This window comes from Rhipicephalus sanguineus, chromosome 2 (genome assembly GCF_013339695.2).
Source record: "Rhipicephalus sanguineus isolate Rsan-2018 chromosome 2, BIME_Rsan_1.4, whole genome shotgun sequence".
Taxonomy (NCBI): domain Eukaryota; kingdom Metazoa; phylum Arthropoda; class Arachnida; order Ixodida; family Ixodidae; genus Rhipicephalus; species Rhipicephalus sanguineus.
This window is the reverse complement of record NC_051177.1, coordinates 179,795,239-179,814,323: the sequence shown is the minus strand read 5'-3', so window position 1 is coordinate 179,814,323 and position 19,085 is coordinate 179,795,239. Positions and strand designations below refer to the sequence as shown.

The following is a 19,085-nucleotide window of genomic DNA, read 5'->3' as shown; positions in this document are numbered from 1 at the left end:
TTCAAAAGGTCCATCGGAGGGGCACGCTTGAGGGCGTCTGTTTTCTGCGAACGCCTCATTTTCTAGGTTTCTATGGCGGCCGATGCCGATGATACTGAAACGGTAAACGGGCTATGTCGCGCGCTCTGGTCAGTGAAGGGTGCCTGGAAAATAAGACATCACATGATCTACATGAGCAGAAGGATTGTCTGCTAAATTTAGCTTTGCTAGAGGTTGTTTGTTCATACAGCGTAAATTGTGCGCGTGTTGTCTATTTCGCGCAGTCCAAGCTTTATTCCTGTTTCCAAACTTCAGTAGGCGTCAGGACGCGTCACGTTTGTTTTGCTGCGCGCGGCTGGGAACGCTAGAGCCAGAGTCTTTCAATGCTCTGCTGGAGCTCACGCAACCATCCGCACTTTTCGCTGCAGTCGGGGAAATATGGCTCGCTAATCGCTAACTCACGTCTTGCGAAATAGTTACTGTGCATATGCGAGCAAGCTTGTTTTCCACACGAAAGCCTCAACCACAGACTAGCAGAGGAATAATTTTCCCCATTTACCACTAATCCCTGTCTTTCCTTTCTTTCGTTTTCCCCTTTCTCTCAGTGAAAGAGAAAACTTACAATGATGCCTGACATTCCTGAAGTACGTTTTGAGAAGTCTTTGTGCTAATTCTGCACCTTCGCTGGAATGCGGAGGGGTTGAGCGAGAAAAGCAGTCAGGGAAGGAGGTTTTACAGGTGTCAAAGTGGGCGCCAGGGGCAGCACCCTCTACGACGGGGTTGCTTTGTCGGCGCTTTCGGGAAACGGGAGGCAGCATGAACGAATGGATTCGCAGCGCGCTGTTGAGTACACAACAAGCGGTAGCAATGGGCGTTTCTGAGAACATGTCCTCCGCTCCCGTCGTAGTGTGATCACGTCAAGGGGCCTCAGCTAGTCTAGAGGGTGTTGGCCAGGGGTCGCTCACTATCTTTCAAAGTATCAATGGGCCTTTTTCAGTAAACTCCAGCCACCATAGTAAAGACTTTATTTGGATGGATGGATGCTATGAGCGTCCCCTTTATAACGGGGCGGTGACAAGTGTGCCACCAGGCTGGAAAAAAAAAAAACATACCCTTTTTCAGATCCGAACAGCGCCTCCAGTGGAGATCACCGAAATCGAAACTGAGGGTCCGTGGCCTCCGAAGTTATCCGCAACGCACCGGTAAAAAAATCTCGTGGGCCTGGTATTTTTCGGAATAATTTGCAAACCTTTCGCACCTGTCGCCGCCCTGTGCAACGTTTATAGAAGCTGTTTGGCCCTGTGACCCCCAAAAACATGGCGCGCGTCAAGTCACCGCCACTTCGCATGCGCAGGCTGTCTCCCGAAGAAAAGTCCATTGTTATCCTATCGTTCAACCGGCGTCACGTGAAATAGTCAAACACACATACACTGCCAAACACTCGTCACCTCCCCGCGAAGGGAAAGCAGGCTTCCAGGTAATGAGCCTTAAAAATATGAGGAGGCAAGGTCAAGTTCTTTGTTTACTTCAAAAACGCTTCTACAGTCACCTGAGTACAAAGGAGAGCAACCAAGCAATTCCCAGAATCCTCGGCACAATAGCCAAACCTGCTGGCTATGCATTCATGATGTACAGGGCAACACACTTTCTTCCCTTCTTTCTTTCTTTCTCTCACTCTCTTCCTTTCTTTATTTTCAGCAGCCTCATGGGGTTATATATCTGGTACAAGGCACAGCTAACTCATTGTGTCCAAGAAAAGAAAACTCGAGATAAACACCGGCACACAGCTCACGTCAGGCAGACGACGCTCGCTGGCTTGCTGCCCACAGGAGGTTCAGTGGCGTGGACTGGGCATATCCAATCGGATCGGTCGCTCGGTGCTACGTGTATTGGAATAATTATACGTGTAAAAGGCGCGAGAAGTTGAAAACTCATTCGTCTGATCAGCTGCGATCTGTAGCGATTCACCTGTTTGAAGTCTTGTAATAAATTACACAGTTGACGCAGAGAGCTTAAATCAGTCTTCAAATGATTCTTAGGACATGCTTTACCGGCTCAATGCGTTTACACAAAATCGTCCAAACCGTTTCAGGGTCCCTTTAACGGCTGCTCCGCCGGCGCTTGGTCCTGCCGGCGCCGTCTGTGCGCGTGCTCCAGCGCATGCGAAAGGCTGACTCCAGACTGGGGTCGCCTCCAACCTTTTTTAAAGGGGCCCTGCAACACCTTTCTTAGTTATATTGAAATAGTCTCATTATTGACGTATGACTCTTCACGAGTCATATGCCGCAAAAATTTTTCGAATCCGTCAAGTCTAAGTGGTGTTACCAAATTATAGAGATCATGTTCCGCAGCCTTCTCCCTCAACTCAACGCAGCGAGAGCGCGGAAAGCTGCGCGCGGCGTGAAGGGAGGGGGGGGGGGCGGAGGTGCAAGCAGGCGCCGTCAGCGCCGGCGGCAATTTTTTTCTTCATTTTTTTCTCTCTGGCGTCTCGGCGCAAACACGTGGTCTGTGGCGCCACTTCCGGTCGGCTCGCGCGGTCGTCGTCGAGCGGTGGAGCTATACTCGGCGACAACTTATCTTGGCATTGGAGCGAAGGCTACGGAGCCGGGGCATCCGCACATTTGTGTTACTACGCAAGTAGTTCGGCATCTTGCAGCCGGTCCAGTTCCAGTTTCGGTTTCGCTTGCTCGCATCGCTAGAGCGTTTAGCAGCATGTATACATGCAGAATGGGGCCATAGTGAAATTGTGATCAGTGTGCGTAGATGAACCTACCTACTGTACTGTATATTGTCACGGGTTTGTTACTTTAACGAAGGCAGCAGTGGGCGTGTCGAAGATGAAACTCTTTACAAGGTCAATCTTTATTTGGCCGAACTTGTGGGCGGGAAACGAGTCAGTCAGAGCGTCGTCCGTCAATAATTTTGACAAGTGGTAAAGCGTGTCGGCTTTTATACATGTTCTATCGAATGTTCCAGCGTTATCGCTGGTGGCCACGTAAACTCTAGACTATTCGCGTACCGCGCGCAATCTTAACGCAAAGATATAAAACAATCGTGACGCTCCTGGAACATCGCATCGCGGTCTGCGCGGAGCATTCCAAACAGTCTTTGCGGGTGAAGCCCGAAGACAACAAAATAGGACGCATGGCTATATGATGAACGCCGCCAAGCGCACACCGCAGCCTGAATACGGTGTTTGCTCGATTGTAACGCGAGGGCGACTTTAGTAGCAGAAATTTGGAAAAAAAGCTCGCATTGCATTCGAATAAATACGGAATGCAAGTACCATGATGCCGCTGAATTGAGTTTAGATTTAAAGAGAGCTCACGCTTAATTAAAAAGAGAGTGACGCAGATTATTTTTTCAAGCTTCGCTGGTCACACACCTTCACAGAGCATAACGGCCACCGATGTTTTTTCATCTGTATATGCAGTATGTAACAGGTATTGTCCATAATTTCGATTGTCACTGGTAGAAAAAAATAAAGCATAAAAAAACCGTTAATATCTTTTATTGCATTGCATCCAGGCGTATATGAAAGAGCGCGAAAGCAAAAGGCAAGTAATATATTTTACGGCACAAGAAGGCACATCGCGGACAAAAAGACCAAAAGTTCTTGTTGCTCTAAATCAGGATTTTCCAGAACCTTCGTTAACAAATCAGTCTTTTCTAATTCACAAATCGCTTTACATTTTTTCAAATTAATCATTATATCCGACAACAAAAGCATTTCCACATAGGCTTTCAAGCGCAAATAAGAAAGCTTTTCCGCGGTGGAGAATACAATATTTTGGGCACTCTGTGTCAACATATTGTTTTGCACTTATGGCACAGAACGTGATAACCATACCAACTTTTTGCGGACACTGATAACACTAGTGCACCTTGTGACATAGAACATGATAACCATTACAATCTTTTGCTGGCACTCGATGTCAACATGACATTTTACACGTGTGAGTCACGACACAAAACATAACCATAACAACGTTCAGCTGGAAATCCATGGCAACTGAGATTTTGCGCTTGTGACCATAGGTCGGCAAAAAAAAAAAAAAAACTGGAGCTCACTTACTCAAGAAAAATATTTTGCTCCGAGAGCTCACTGTGACTCAGGCTCCCCAAATTTCCCTCATCCGGACTATCTAAACCTTTTCCGACCAGACTCACTCGAGCTCAAACTTTTTTTATTTAAATAGAAAAAAAAATAACATCAGAAGGTAGGCTACATTAGAGCCGGCTATCTCACCAACAAGAAGAAAGAGGCCATCACAAGAAAAATGGAAACAAATAAAAAATAGAAAAAGAAAAACAATCAGCTGAACTATGCAGATATGCAACATGCGTCATACAACTTCGCACTTGCAGAGTCCAAGGGCAGAGTCTAGCACATAGACGGTTGTACGTGTCACATAACACCTCGCATGCAGTCCACACAGCCAGTCTCCCATACAAGGACATATGACATGACTAGAAAGTATTATCAATAATACAATGCTATGATAGTAAAGAACCATGACAATCGTAAGCAGTTCATTAGGTCTGTATCAATTCAAAAATCCCAAAGAGCACTCATAGCCCGTCTTTGATTGCCAGGATTTGGCGATACTCCAAACCTTGCAAATTGAGAGTGGTCGTTTGTCAAGTCTCTTGAGTTGATCACTAAGTCGAAAATGCTGTTCTTCATATTTCGGGCATGCTATAAGGAGATGCTCCACTGATGCATCAAAATTATCACAATGGTCACCGGTATTGCTCGGCAGAATAACCACTTCTAATAACAAATCTAAATACGCAAGAGTAGGAACACATTGATAACATGGAAGCCAGGGTAGAAAACTCAGTAAAAGAGTAAATAAAACACAAAAATGCCTAGTGGTATCACAATTTCAGGTCCCATTGTGACAGAAATGAAACAAGGCAGCAGGCGCCATTGACATGAGATCAAAAAGAAAACGGAGCCTTATTTCGAACATTTCAAGTCTCAACTAAGCAATGTAGATCTCGCTGATGCAGCATATAACATTAACATTCACGACCAAGATAATCACATCCCAGCCACCGTGACGGTACTGTGCTTACATTACCTGGCCGCTGACACAAAAGGCTCATGTTTGAGTGTGTTGCATTTCAGTGAACGGGAAATGCCAGACGCCCGTGTACTTATATTTGGGTGCACATTAAACAAACTCAGAGGTCGAGATCTGTAGAACAACATCAAGCACAGCATGCCTCATAATCACAACGTGGTTTTGGCGCACAAAATCCCCACAGTCATTATCACATCACGATAACGTAACCAGAACATGCACGAAGTGCAACAAAAGAGATCAGCAGATAAAATCACAATGAATTGAATAAGCGATAAAAATGTAAAGAAACAGCAGTGACCGGTAGTCCTCGGAAACAATATCGCAGTTTCTGGTTAGGTACATGTGCAATCATTTGCTCGAAGCATTTGCAAGGCACACATAGAGATGTCACGGCAGTTCATCAATTCCACTCATGTCGGAGCTGCTCGACTCATCTGAAGAACTTGAGTCTGTGCACAAAGATATGATGAGACTGTCTGTTTGGCTGTCTATAATGCCATCACGCTCCCATGCCTCATCCTCAAGCCTCATCACGTGAGTGCAGTCATGGAGCCAGTTCTGTTGGGTCACACTTGCGATTCCTTCCTGCAGCAGCTTCTCGACAGATTCAATCTTGAAGTCTGTGTTCCTTGAAGCAACATAGCCTTTGACTTGGCTCCATACAAGCTCTATAGGATTTAGCTCACAGTGGTAAGGAGGCAAGCGCACAACCTCATGCCCGGCAGCACTGGCAAGTTTGTCAACCTGGTAAGCAAGGAAAAGATGCTTATTCTGCTCAACGAGCTGCAGCAGTTCACTTTTCAGTTGGTCATCCGAAAAAGGAATATTTTTCGATATCAACCAGGACTGGATTTCCGCTTTTCTGGATGATGAGCTTGGTAGCTTTTCAACCTGAGCACTGTGATATGGCGCATTATCCATCACGATCACACTGTGTGGCTTGATGTTAGGTAGCAGCTGTTCAACAAACCATTTCTGGAAACGCGAAGCATCCATTTCTGTGTGGTAATCACCAGCGCCCTTCTTGGCACGGAAAACTAGGGCGGCTCCATCAACAAAGCCTTCTGCACTTCCAGCATGCAAAACGATTAGGCGTCCTCCTTTACCGCTGGGTGCACGGAGGCCAGTTGAGAGCCCTTGACGAAATGCGTCTTGCCGAGTCATCACGCTGGTGTCTGTCCAAACTCTCCCCTTTGTATGGCCGGCATTTACCCAGGTCTCATCAAGGTAGTAGATGGTCCTGTAAAAGAGAAAGCAGTCTTATTGTTAACAGCGCACTTTCACTACTAGGAGCCCATTAACAAAGCAGGCAGCCTTCATCCGAGGTTATGCCTTTGTTTAAGGGCAAAAAATGTGCACTGACAAAACCTATGTGAATACATATAACATAGATAAGCTGGCAAAACTCTCTCTGTGAAAGACTGAAACCAATGTTTAGGAAACATGTTTCAGGCTGCCAGAAGCGTAGCCAGAGGCAGCACTCCGGGCCTGTGCCCCCCTTCCCCTCCTAATTTTTTTTCTTCCACGGAATACAGAGCACAAAATGACACTCGACCACATAGTCCGGCCCGGCCCCCAGCTCAGACGAAAGTGGTGCCCCGCCCCCCCGTAAAAAATTTCTGCCTACGCCCCTGCAGGCTGTACATCAAAGCTGATGCTACCACGTCCCCAATCCCCAATTACGTGCGTAGCGTATTCGCTCAATAACATCTACAATTCCGAGAACCATCACTAGCTATTCCTTTCTCCAAGCCATTGAGATTCCTTGCCCCTACGCGGAAAAAAACGGCAGTAAGTCTTCTCAAACGATGCTACGGGAAATGCTGCAATACACAACGCTGAGTTAAATCTACACCACATGCAACGGAATCCTCGGCGAATACTATTATTTACCGTACAAGCGCAAGCATGAACAGCCACCCTATCTTAATGGGGAATTTCGCTGCGACTTAAGTCAGGATTATGTAAGGCTTTCGATCACTCACGTCAATAGCACACGTTTGGCGATCACAAATGCAAAGCACACCTATTGTTTTCGCTAACCAGTAGGCACACACGCATGCTCACCACTCGCGTCAACTTTTTTACCAACAATCAGGCGTCGTGAACAGAAATTTTGCAGAAATAAAAAGAACGTAAGAACTTACCGTCGCTGCCTCCGCATTTCTCGGATGGTGCGGAGGTACTTTCGACGCCAAGCAACGATATCGTCTCTCTCTAGCAACGCGGAATTCCTTGTTCTTTTCCGGAAGGCGAACCCCAAGTCGTTCAGCATTCTTTGGATCGTACGAGTGCTGATGGTCGGCATGTCCATATCAGGGTCGCTGATCACGTCGTTGCGTAGCTTCTCTGCCGTAGGTATTTCATTGCGCATGAAGTAGCTGTGCACTTTGCGACGCAGTGCTGCCAACGCAAACGTGTCATAGCGTAGGAGCCGCGTCTTTCCAGTGATGCGCTTCTCAGCTTGGCCCGAGAAAGTCAATTTCTTGCGCTTTGGGGAGGCAAGTGGGGCCCGCAGAGCTTCAGCCTTGACCCGCTTAACTGTTCGCTCGCTCACTCCGGTGAGCTCGGCGACAGTCTGGCACCACTGCATTTGTAGACAAGTCAGGCTGACGGCGCCTCACTCCAGCGTAGACGTTGCAGATAACTTGCTTGGTCTGTTTTGATAGCCACTTTTTGTCACATTTAGTGTACAGCTTCTTCGGAGAACGAAACGGCGAGTTTGCGGCCGCACACGCTTCAGCCGGCATCACGGACGCCATGTTTACTGAAAGAGCAGGCGTGAGGAAAACGCGGTGCTGCCCAAGAAATAAAAAAGACAGAAACAAAATTTAAGTTTACAATAACTTTTTTTTTACGAACGGCTTCCCATACTCGTTCTCTTTTTATAATGAACAAATCTTCATTTATTTGAGCTAGGTAACTTTTCGAATTAGAAATAAATATAGGTACTATTTCTTGGCGCGCGCGCATGCAGGCACTTTGCCTCCGTAGCTTCCACAGTGGTGCCAAGAAAAGTTGTCGCGGAGTATAGAGTGGAGCCCATGGCACCGTGTATCGCGCCTGCTTGAAAACTGCGAGTCGGTTTGGTGATGTTGGGTGTGCACCTCGAACTGCCGTAGTGTTTTCATCGCTCTGCCAACCATGGACGCAAACTTGCGTGCGCGTTTGCAACGAATGACAGCTGAGATTGGTTTCGACCCACACTCCGATACACCGCCTCGTCGCACTGCTCGCGCTTGAATCTTATTCAACACGGCAAAGCTGCGTGCACCCTTCTCCCAGTGGCGGTACTTCGATGCTGTTTGCTCTTCGAATGCGGGCGCACAGCGAGTGCGGGCTGACAACAAAGAACTAAAGACTAGAAGAAAGGATCGTGGGGCATCGGGCCGGCGCGGACCCATCCCCCGGCTGTCTGCAGCTACCGTGAAAATGCGAGTCTGCTTGGTTGCTGTGTCGCGGTTTCTCGGGAACCTGAGACTACGGGGAGGATACGCCGAGGTACGGCTCGATGACATACTGAACAGACAGCGAACGGGACTCTCGCCATACAGCGAACACAGGTATCCTAAGCTAGCCGGCGCCAGCATTGTTATCGGAGAAATGCTGCACCGCTGCCTCGGTCGGTCGTGAGAACGTGCCGACGATGCAGTTTCCAGCTGACGAGGCAACACTCGAACGGCTGCCACTCTCAACGGCAACCGGCGATGGTCAAAAACACAGAAATATTCACGATTTCGGCACTGCACATGGTGAAGAAAACGCAACCACGCAACTACGAGCAGACGAGCTGTCGGTGAGACCGGAAGTGCTAATATTAATGTTTGTTTGGTGTTTTAACGGCATAACACAATATAAACATACATATTATCTACTTATTGAACTCAAAATTAAAAATAACGCCAGGCCTGCGCGGAAAGCGCAGCACAGTCACAGCGAAAGCTGGAAGAGCGGCATTTCTAGAGCCCGTTATAAACTCTCCTGTGGCTACTAATACAGGTACATTAGCAACGTACCCACTACGCAACAAAGCGTAATTTTTGGGAAGTTGGGAAGCACCCAGCACGACATTATTCGTTGTTCTGCGGAGAAGCGAGGTACCATATGTAAGCGATTATGTGCAGTTTGTTGATGCGGCGGTTGATGACGATGAATAATTATGGTTGCACCCTTTGAATGGGTTGGAAGCTTTAAACGCCCCACTAATTACGTAATGCATATTGTGTGACGCCCGGTCGTTATTTAACTGTCCCACCACGCTTTATACACACTTTAACCGGAGAAACGTAGAGCGAGAGAGAGAGAGAATTGACTTTATTGAGACCCTGAGGAAATGGATCATGGGAGCCTTATGGGCTTCCTTGGCAACCAACAGAAGTGCACTTGCGAGGAACCCACTACGCTATAAATCATTGTAATTTTTGAGAAGTAGGGCAGTAGGCACTGTGCCATTTTTCGTCATTCTACAGACAGCCGTGGTACCTGCTAAACGCATGTAAGGCATTATGCGCACTTTGTTGATGCTGTGCGTGATGACGATGAAGAATTATGGAAGAGCTCTTTGTAATGGGTTGGAAGCATTCAACAACGTACTCGTTGCGCAATTCGCATTGTGTGACGCCTGGTTACAGAATTCGCGTTGTGTGACGCTTGGTGCTTATTCTACTCTTTTACCACGCTATATTGCATATGCTAATGTGGTTCCTTCCCGACATGAAGCCTGTATAGGACCTTTTTGCAAAGCAGTTTCAAGCACCGGCATGGCTCAGAGGTTGAATACTGGGCTCCCACGCAGCGGGCCCAGGTTCGAACCTCGTTCCATCCTGGAATTTTTTTTCTTATTTATTTTTTTTCTTATTTGGAGCGATACTGGTTACGGACACCGGCGGCGGCGGACAACTACGGCACCAAAAACGGCCGGTGAAATGATCTCATAACAGCTTTCGCTATAAAACTAAGGTAATAATGAGGGTGTTAGCGTGATTATAACATCAGCCAATGGTGGAACTGCCGACAATCGCGTCATATATTGCGGATTAATACATCATTTGTCGAGAGAAGAGGGAGCGATTTTCAGCTGACTTTGAGAATTTATTGTAAATTCCAGGCCGCTCGCTTCGCTATAATATTTGGCTCGCGTGTTCTCGGGAGCCTCGACTACCGATTGGCAGCGCTTTTTGACCCTGCTCAAAAAGTGTTGCAGGGCCCCTTTAAATTCTTAATCGCACCGGCGGCGTCGGCGGCGCCGTCCACACCCCCATTGCGCATGCTCGGCGCGTCTCGTGCCGGCAGCAAACCTCTCCTCTCCCTCCCTCCTCTCCGTCCCTCCCTACTCTCACCCGAACGCGGGCGGTGTGTATATAGGCGGCGGAGCGCGCGTTCGGAATTCAGTCAAGGGCGTCTTTACTTGGCTTTCGCCTGACTTGACGCTTTGCTTGACTCCAGTTGATGCGATGGAAGCAACAGTACCTTCAATCAGCGTCCCACCACTCGTTGAAGGCAACGTTACCCCACCTTCACCGTCGTCGGCGTCAACAACAGCAAGCAACGCAGAAGACAAGGCTTGAGGGAACCCAAGCTCAAGTTTGCGGCGCAACGACAGCGCCGCGCTGCGGCTCTGTCGGAAAGCTCTGGAGGTTATGCGCGGCCGACTCAGCCCCTTTCACGGTAGCAGTAGCGCACGTGCGCACGCGTTCTTCTGTCGGTGCAGGTAACGGGGGGGCGGGGGGGGGGGGGCGTCAGCTCGGCACGTTAAACCGAGAGGCTTGCTGTGCGAAGCTGCGCATTTCCGCGATAGCAGAAGCGACCCCACGGAAGTGGACGTGAGGTCGGAAGTGTTCCCGTGTCGTGGGCTGCCACAACAGTGCAGACAACACCAAGGCACGCGATTTCGTGTGAAACTGTATTGTTTCTCGGTCGTGTCGCACGAGAAATAAAGGCGGCAAGCGTGGATAGCTGACAGCGCTGTCTCACCTTCTATTTTGGTTGTCTGAGTTCATCGCTTTCGTTCGTTTCGACTACCTGAATCGGTAAGTAACGCGGCGCATGTACGCAGCGATTACAGTAATGATTACACGCTGTCTTCTCGCATTGTGAAAGTCCAGTTACGGTTGTAGGTGAAACAACTTTGTCTTTTGTTTCCCCGTGTTCGTGAGACCTACCCGTCCTTGTTGAACGTTCACACTCGCGCTATACCGTTAGCATTGCGCGGTTGGTTGAATTCAACTGACCTCGGAGGCTCGGCACATTGTCAGAAGTTCGGCGCCTGCAATTCAGGCGTCGGGAAGGCTGCTTTATCACGCCGGAACGGACGTTCGTGCATTTTCATCAAGCTTTGACATCGTTCTGCAGGTTTGCTTTGTTTTTGTCACTTTATTAGTGTGATATATATTTAAGCCGCTAAATACAACTGGCACTTAATACATGCTTTGCAACTGCAACCTTGAAGTAACCTTCTGTCACCTTCTGACTTAGTGCGATTTTGTAGCCGCGTTCGCGCAGCAGGTTTTATACGCCTGCCAAGTCGATATCATAAAAAGAGACTGCAAGCATGACACGAGAGCCGAAAAAACAAGGCGAGCAGTTCATCTTGCTTCACAGTGGTTAAAGCTCAGCTAGCTACCTCGCGTCTTAATCGGCGGGTGATTCTCCAACGGCACGGAGGACTTGACTCTAACCTTCTCAGGAAACAGGGCCATGGCCGTGTAATTTCTTTTTTTCGCACGCCGCAAACGTTTGTTCACGAAAGTACACGGCTGCTACTGTAAGCATGCCATATCAAAACAACAATCATATGATTCGTAGTCCACACCGCAGAACATCCATAGCGTGTACGGGTTCATTTCGGAGTGCATGTGGACCATTATTCATCTTTAACATGACAGAATGAGACTTACCTCGAGGTATACGTTCTACACGGTGTAATCGCGACTTGGGAAATGCATTTCGCTTTGAGTTGGGCGTCGTTGTCGTCGATCGTCTGCTCTTCACCGTTAACGTGATTGACGAGCCTTTCTCCTTTTATCAAGTTCGCTTTTCGGAAGTGCTTGTCCAGCTGTGAGATCTTTTTGAACCCGCACTGCAGGCGGCACATTGTGAGGCGCCGCGAGAGCTCTGCACGTGCACAGAAGCGAGCGGCAACGCGGTGGAGAGAAAGGAAAACGCTCGCTGCTTACACCCCAGTTTCTCTTTATCTGCCAGAGATGGCGCTGCCTGTCAAGAGCAGCAGCGCCGCTAAGCGTTGCTTGGGCGAGCTTTGAAGCGAGCTGCGGACCCGGAACTACGTGCACGCCTACGTGCACACCTACGTGTACGACTTGAACGGCTCGTTCAAGTCGTACTTGGTGCGCGCATCGTGTAACAAGTAAAGGCTAACTCCGGCGATTTTTGGGCCATGTCATAGTAATGGTACTTTTATGTTCCTCAGACGCTCCTGTCTCGGTCCCGATAGTAGAAACACTCGGCAAATTGGAGAATAATTTTAAATAAGCAAAAAAGCGCAACACCGAAACCCAACCGAGCATACAGTCTTCGCGTGATGTATAAGTCGGGAAAAACCGGAAATCATGCAAGGCATCCCGGTCCCGCGAGCGCGTAGTATGAACGCTGCGGAAGCGGCGAAGAGCAGACGCTTAGGGAAATGGTGTCTCCGTCGGAAATATATCTTGTGTGTGACTAACCGTGCCACGTGCACAAGCTACCCGGAGCTGTCGGAAAACGACAGCTGCGATTCCGACTCATTTTGAGGCCAACTAAGATCGCCATTCCATTCCTCTTCGATGACGTAGAACGCACCTGCTTAGTTCTTCGCTTGCCTGGCTGCGCATTCCAACGCCAGATGGCGCAACCTGTCCAGACAGCTCAAGTTTGTGGGGCCGCGATCGGGTAAAATGCTATCGCTGAGAAGTTTGCGAACTAACTAAAGCTTTTTAATATTGCTGTGAGAAGAGTGTATAGGCTTGGGGCAATCGCGGCGTTCAACATCGCGTTGGTAGGGACGAAGGAATTTAATATAATCCAAGTACGAGCCACCTTTTCGCACCAACGTTACTAGATTAGGCTACGTTGTTTCGCACGACGCGCAGCTCACCGCATACCAATATGGCCGGTCACGGTGCACCCTGTATATGTTGCGGAAAGTGTTTCCGTACGGTAATGTTCGCGCATGTGCATTCTTTAGCCGGTACGGTATTACCGCACTTTCCGTGTAGTAAACCGGCATTGCTAGCTAAAACACTAATATAAAGACGCAGGGTAAACGTTAAGTGCGAGTGTTTCGTGACTGCCAACGGGGAACCGTGTGCAGCTAACAACGCACTTGCCACCCATCGCACGCACTACCACGAGGAACTGAAATGCACACGCCCAGCCAACGAAGGGCTGGCCAAACACACACGATTGTTGCCTTGCGGATAGCAGACGCTCTAGTGGCCCCTCAGTCCCGTCACTTCCGCTATACCAAAAATGACGTCACGCACACAACGTTGCCAATAATTATGGGAAGCGAGGTGGGCAGAATCGGGGCAATCAATAAAATTCATTTGTAATTTGGCATAAATAACGGGAACGTGAAAAGGAACGGACCCAGCGAATTTTATTGAGATCCATTGACCCCGAAAAATCGCCGGTGTTGGCCTTTAAGCATTCCCAAACCATACCCAATTACGCAACATTCACGCGATACCCCCACCACTCTGCGACGCATTTACTCGAGTTCCTCCCGTGGGAAGATGCGGGTGACATTTTATTGCGATAGCAATTATATGGACAGTCTCGGCTGGATTTTGCCGTCGCCGCCGTCATGCACCGTATATGTATAAGTATGTATTGTATATATATATAAAGGCCCCCAAGAAAAATAACTCAGAAAAATGCTTCCGAAGCGCGGAATCGAACCAGGGACCTCTTGCCCCGCAGCGAGCGGCGCTATCTACGCCACGAAACGCATATCCTCCACGTAGCTAACGGCGAGCGTTATAGACCTTATGCAAAATCTGCTGCCATCTAGCGGCCGCCGTGCGCATTTCCGCCATGTTGAAGGCTAAGCGCGCTCCGCATGTGCACGCACGGAGCGTGCGTATCGGCGTGTGATGACTGATAGGAACGGCAATGCCGACTTTCGTGCGCCGTGTTGCTCAGATTGAGGAAATTGCGGTGCTGAAAAAAGGTTTACAGAAAGCTAACCTCCATGTTATTAGATTTCCTCGCGGCCGACGAGAAGCGGCAGATCGTTCCGCTGCTCCGGCTACTGCTTACGACTGACGCTGCATTTACTACGTTCGCCGTTCTTAATAGATGCGATATGTGACAGCATCGGCACTCATAGAGGACACTCTTTCGTGTCATGCAGGAATCAGACAGTTTTCACACCGTGTGCTCGCAGGCACAGACAAACCGGCTTAGTGTATGAGCTCCAAAGCTGCATCGCGGCTACTCGCGCATGCCTGCGCTGCTGTTGACATCATTACTTTGCATAATACATAGCGATAACAATTACATGTTAGACAGGTAGCTCGAGCGCGTCATCGACTCCTAGCGAACGGACCGATTGTATTGGAGCGTGTTGTCTGTAGTTTGTTTTCGATTGTTTAGTTTAACAAGGTAGCGTTTGGTGGGATGCTTCGCGCGCGTATTGCTTCACTATGCGTATTCTTCAAGCGTTCCATGTGCTATCACTGCGAAACTCAGAGGGCTGCCCGGATGGCCTGACCGCCCCCCTTTACGTTTTTTTGTATTTATATCAGAAGAAGAGTACATCTCAGGCTCTCCCAGAAGCTTATACCCCCTTAGGAAAAATTCTGTATCCACCCCTGTGTGCTATGAAATGTTAACGGAAGCTTGCGTGTGGCACTTTTCGTATGAAACAGAAAAAAAAAAGGCGCTGTTCCAGGAAATGTGTTACACTCGGCCGTGGGTGCGCTACCGTTAATTGGTTATGCGCCGCATGAGGTGGCTTCGCAAGCGTTCAGTCGTGACGCAAAACTGCTTTGCGGAAACGGGTTGACCCCAAAGTGACGATGTGAACGCAAATATTCTCGGCGTGTAGTGTTATTTACGAGCACATGTCGGAAAGGTATTCAATAAAATGCCAGCCAACCAGCACATACTTCATGGAGCAACTAAGACTTTTACTTTTCATGTTCACTTTTCACGTGCGTGAGAAGTGGAAATATTTTGCATTTTAATAGTGCGTACGTCGGTGGCTACAGCAGCGAAATATTTTTTGCTTCAAAAATAGAAAAGAGGACAACATTTTATTTAAAATAAATGCACAATACATATGGTCGACGTAGGCTGTCGTTTATGAAATACGCTTCGAAATGAGTCAACAGCACTTTCTAAACGCCGTCACTGTGCCTAGCCGTGTCGCGTGCTAAAGCCTACTCCCAACCATCATACACTACACGCATTGTATTCAGATAGCTAACAACGCTTTACTCACTATACTGAAAGTAGACAAAATGTATAACCTAGCGCTAAACTTCATTCTCAACGACGACAGGCTTACATGTGACTCGGCGACAAACTTATACCTTCTCGTTGTGAGGGAGTTCTTTACGCGTAATAATTGTCAACGTAACAGCTAGGAAATGCCGGTAACCTGTACAGACCCTCACACGCTCGTCTGACGTTTTTTTATGCCCCGTTTGCCGACTATCAAAGCAGATACAGGCAAGAAGTTATAGCAGCGACAGCAATACGATTCGGACACAAGCCTCCAACATGGCGCCGAATCGGTAGCTTCGTCAAACCTCCGACAGATGGCAGCAATTTTGCATAAGGTCTATATACACACCATTTAGCGCTGGACGGACTCAGAGACAGCAGGCGATAATAAGCGTTTCTTCATTACCAGCGAGGTGGCGCTAGGAGCCCGACGGGCGTAGTGAAGATGAGCGCGCGAACTATCAAGTGTCACAGCTCGACACTTGAAGCACGCTAGTTTCCTTCGCTGCTTCGGCCGCCTTTGCAACAGAAGCGCTGTTCAAACTGAGACTATCCATTGGCGAGCCTCACTTCGTATAGCATTAGTTCCTTGCTATCGCATTCATTGCTTCGCCCTTGCGGCGAAACTGTGACTTTTTTTTTACTCACGGGACGCTGCAAGGACGAAGAGAACGAAGCACACGCGCAGTTGGAGCGCTCAATCATCATCAACATGCACGGCTCGCGCAAGTGAACGGGAGCCGTCCGGCCGTCCAGGGCTCGAACGGCCGTCCTACTTCCGTTCTGCTTCGTCGCCCGTCTGTTGAAGACTCTGCTCCTTCGGCGTTAGGTGCATCCTCCCGGGGGGTGCGGCCATAACGGGCGGTGCTGATTCAGGCAGACAGACTGATGTCTGTCTCGTCTCCCGGCCAGGCAAATGCTGCCTGGTCGGCCTCTCTTGCTCCTAATGATTTACCGATTGATGTTTTCTTGCGCAGCGGTCTGAGCAACGTTCCAGTGGCACTGGTTCCAACAAATGGGGAGTCCATTCGAATGAAGAATCCGAAAAGCATTCAGGAAGAGCTCCGGAAGGTGACTGAGCATTTCCAATTGATCACTGAGGTGCGTCAGTTTGGTCGTGGAGGTATTTTGTGCTGTTCACCGGACCAGGCCTGCGTTTCAGATCTTCTAAAGTGCACTACATTTGCCTCCCTCCCGGTGAGCTGTTTTATACCTTCTCACTTGGCCTGTGTTAAAGGTTTAGTTCGTGGGGTGGACTCGAGCCTTTCCCCGTCTGAAATTCTAGAGATGTTTTCTGTAGCAGGAGCAGTCTCAGTGTTACGTTGCACGCGCAGCGTTGACAGCAGAAAGATCCCGACCGAGTCGGTGATAGTTACCTTTGCTGGTACAACTAGACCGACAGAAATCAAGGCGTGGCCACTGATATATCGAGTTGAAGCGCTATCTCCTCGCCCACTGCAGTGCTATAAATGCTGGCGTTATGGTCATAGTGTAAAGGGATGCAGGTCAATAGCCCGGTGTAAACTGTGTGCAGGACAACACAACGCTGACGAATGTGCATCACAGGAAAGGTCATGTTGTCTCTGCGGTGGTTCGCACTCAGCTGATGATGGTAACTGTCCCGCGAGGGCTCAGGAAATTCAAATAATGGAGACCATTGAACAAAAACGATGTTCTAGACGTGAAGCTCGAGCTGCCATCGCAGAGCGGTCTCGTGGGTACGCTAATGCTACGAACCGTAGTAATAATGTCACAGATTCCTCAATCTCAGAGGTAATAGCTTCTACTGTTGAAAAAACAATGACAAGGATAATGGAGAATCTTTTTGTAACGCTGACGGAATCGTTGGCTCAAATAGTTAACGCACAGATGACTCAAATCCTGATGAGTGTAAACCAACCGGAAGGAACCCCGTTACTTTCTTCAACAAAGGAGGTAAACACAGGCTCGCAAGAACCAGTTTCCTTGAAAACCAGCCGCACGAAAATAGCACCTGATGGAGAGCAGTTATATTCACCAAAACCTGGGCCATCGAACACTAGCCGTAAGATAATTCCCGTTGAACAAGAATTGGAATGGAGCTCAGATTCAAGTTCTCTTGATTCACAAATGGAGACAGAATCTAGAAATATGAAACGGCGGGCATCGCCTAGAAAGCAAGGTTCTCCAGTGAGTCCAAAAGGAAAGAGCAAAAAATATAAGGAAATCGCATCAAAAAACGACTTTTTGAAAGATAGCATATTGGATAAGGCAGTGAATGCTGCCGGTATCTCGTCAAAATAGGTGGATTAAAAATTTTGCAGTGGAATTGCCGGTCAATTTTTTCTGCATCAACAGATTTATTTTACCTCTGCAATCAACATTCACCTGATGTTATTGTGTTACAAGAAACTTGGCTTTCGAAAGAAAAGAGCTTTCATCTAAAAAATTACCGCATATTTCGTTTAGACCGACCCTCTCGGGGTGGCGGTTTAGCAGTCTTTATTTCTCTGAAATTTGCTCATCGGGTAAGAATTACAGCTCAAGTAATGAACTTAGAAAGCGAAATTTTAGCATTAGATATTTCCCTTCCGGGATGTCTTCCCTTTTCATTAGTAAATGCATATTTTCCAGCAGGTGTTCAAAATTCTAATGTTTTAGATTCAGTAATTACATCTTGCAGGAAAGAAATTCTATTGGCAGGAGACTTTAATTCGCATCATATTTCATGGGGTTTCAGAACAGATACGTGTGGGAAACGTCTGTGGGATTTCGTTTCTAAGAATAATTTAACATGTATTAACCAGCGAACACCAACTTTCGCTTGTAATCGGTCTATTTCTGCGATTGATCTTACTTTCTGTAGTCCCAGACTCTCTATTTCTACATGGTCTACTTTGAACTCGGGTACAAGTAGTGACCATTTTCCTATATTCTTTGAGCTTGTGTTTCCCGTCACTTCACTAAACAGCAAGTCGATTACTCACATCAATTTTAATACATTTGAAAAGGTGCTACGAGTAGTTTTGTCAAAACGAACAGATGAAAATGAAGAGCAAAATGCTATGAACTTCAGCGATCTGATAAAGAAATCTCTAAATAAAGCTAAATTTACAGTAAATGTTTCTAAAAGCAATTCTTCTAATCCTTGGTGGAACTCAGATTGTACACGGGATTACAGACTAAGAAAAGCTGCGTGGCGTAAACTGCTCTACAACCAATGTCCTAAAAATTGGAGGGATTATAAGTATGCGGCTGCGGTTTTTAAACGAACAGTCGCCACTGCAAAGGATTGTCATGATAATCAACGTTCAGAGTTCCTTTCAAAGCCTGGTAATAGGAAACCCCTTTTTAATTTCCTTAAAGCCAAAAAAGTAATTCCGTCACCAATTAACATCGAATCGGTAGTCTCTACGGCAATTGAGTTGTCTAGTTTCCTGGAAAATATTGCCAAAGGGCTTGAAAGTCGCTTCACGGCTGAGTGTTCATTCCACTCACGGTCCCCTGTCAAAAGTGACGACTTTGAAGAAGTGACAGCTTCGGAACTAGCACAAGTAGTGAAGATCTTGCCCAATGCTGCGCCAGGTC

The 19,085-nt window shown here is 47.8% G+C and overlaps 2 protein-coding genes across 2 annotated transcripts in view; both read right to left on the bottom strand.

The window, feature by feature from the left end:
* Nucleotides 1-19,085, bottom strand: part of LOC119381402 (uncharacterized) — a 130,227-nt gene that overhangs the window by 27,854 nt on the left and 83,288 nt on the right. The gene's annotated exons all lie outside the window — the stretch shown is intronic.
* On the bottom strand, nucleotides 5,139-7,351 carry LOC125757264 (uncharacterized). Its single transcript, XM_049412701.1, has 2 exons — nucleotides 7,220-7,351; nucleotides 5,139-6,312 (listed from the first exon to the last, which is right to left on the bottom strand). Exons 1-2 carry the CDS (start codon nucleotides 7,345-7,347, stop codon nucleotides 5,460-5,462), a joined length of 981 nt encoding a protein of 326 aa, XP_049268658.1. The 5' UTR covers nucleotides 7,348-7,351; the 3' UTR covers nucleotides 5,139-5,459.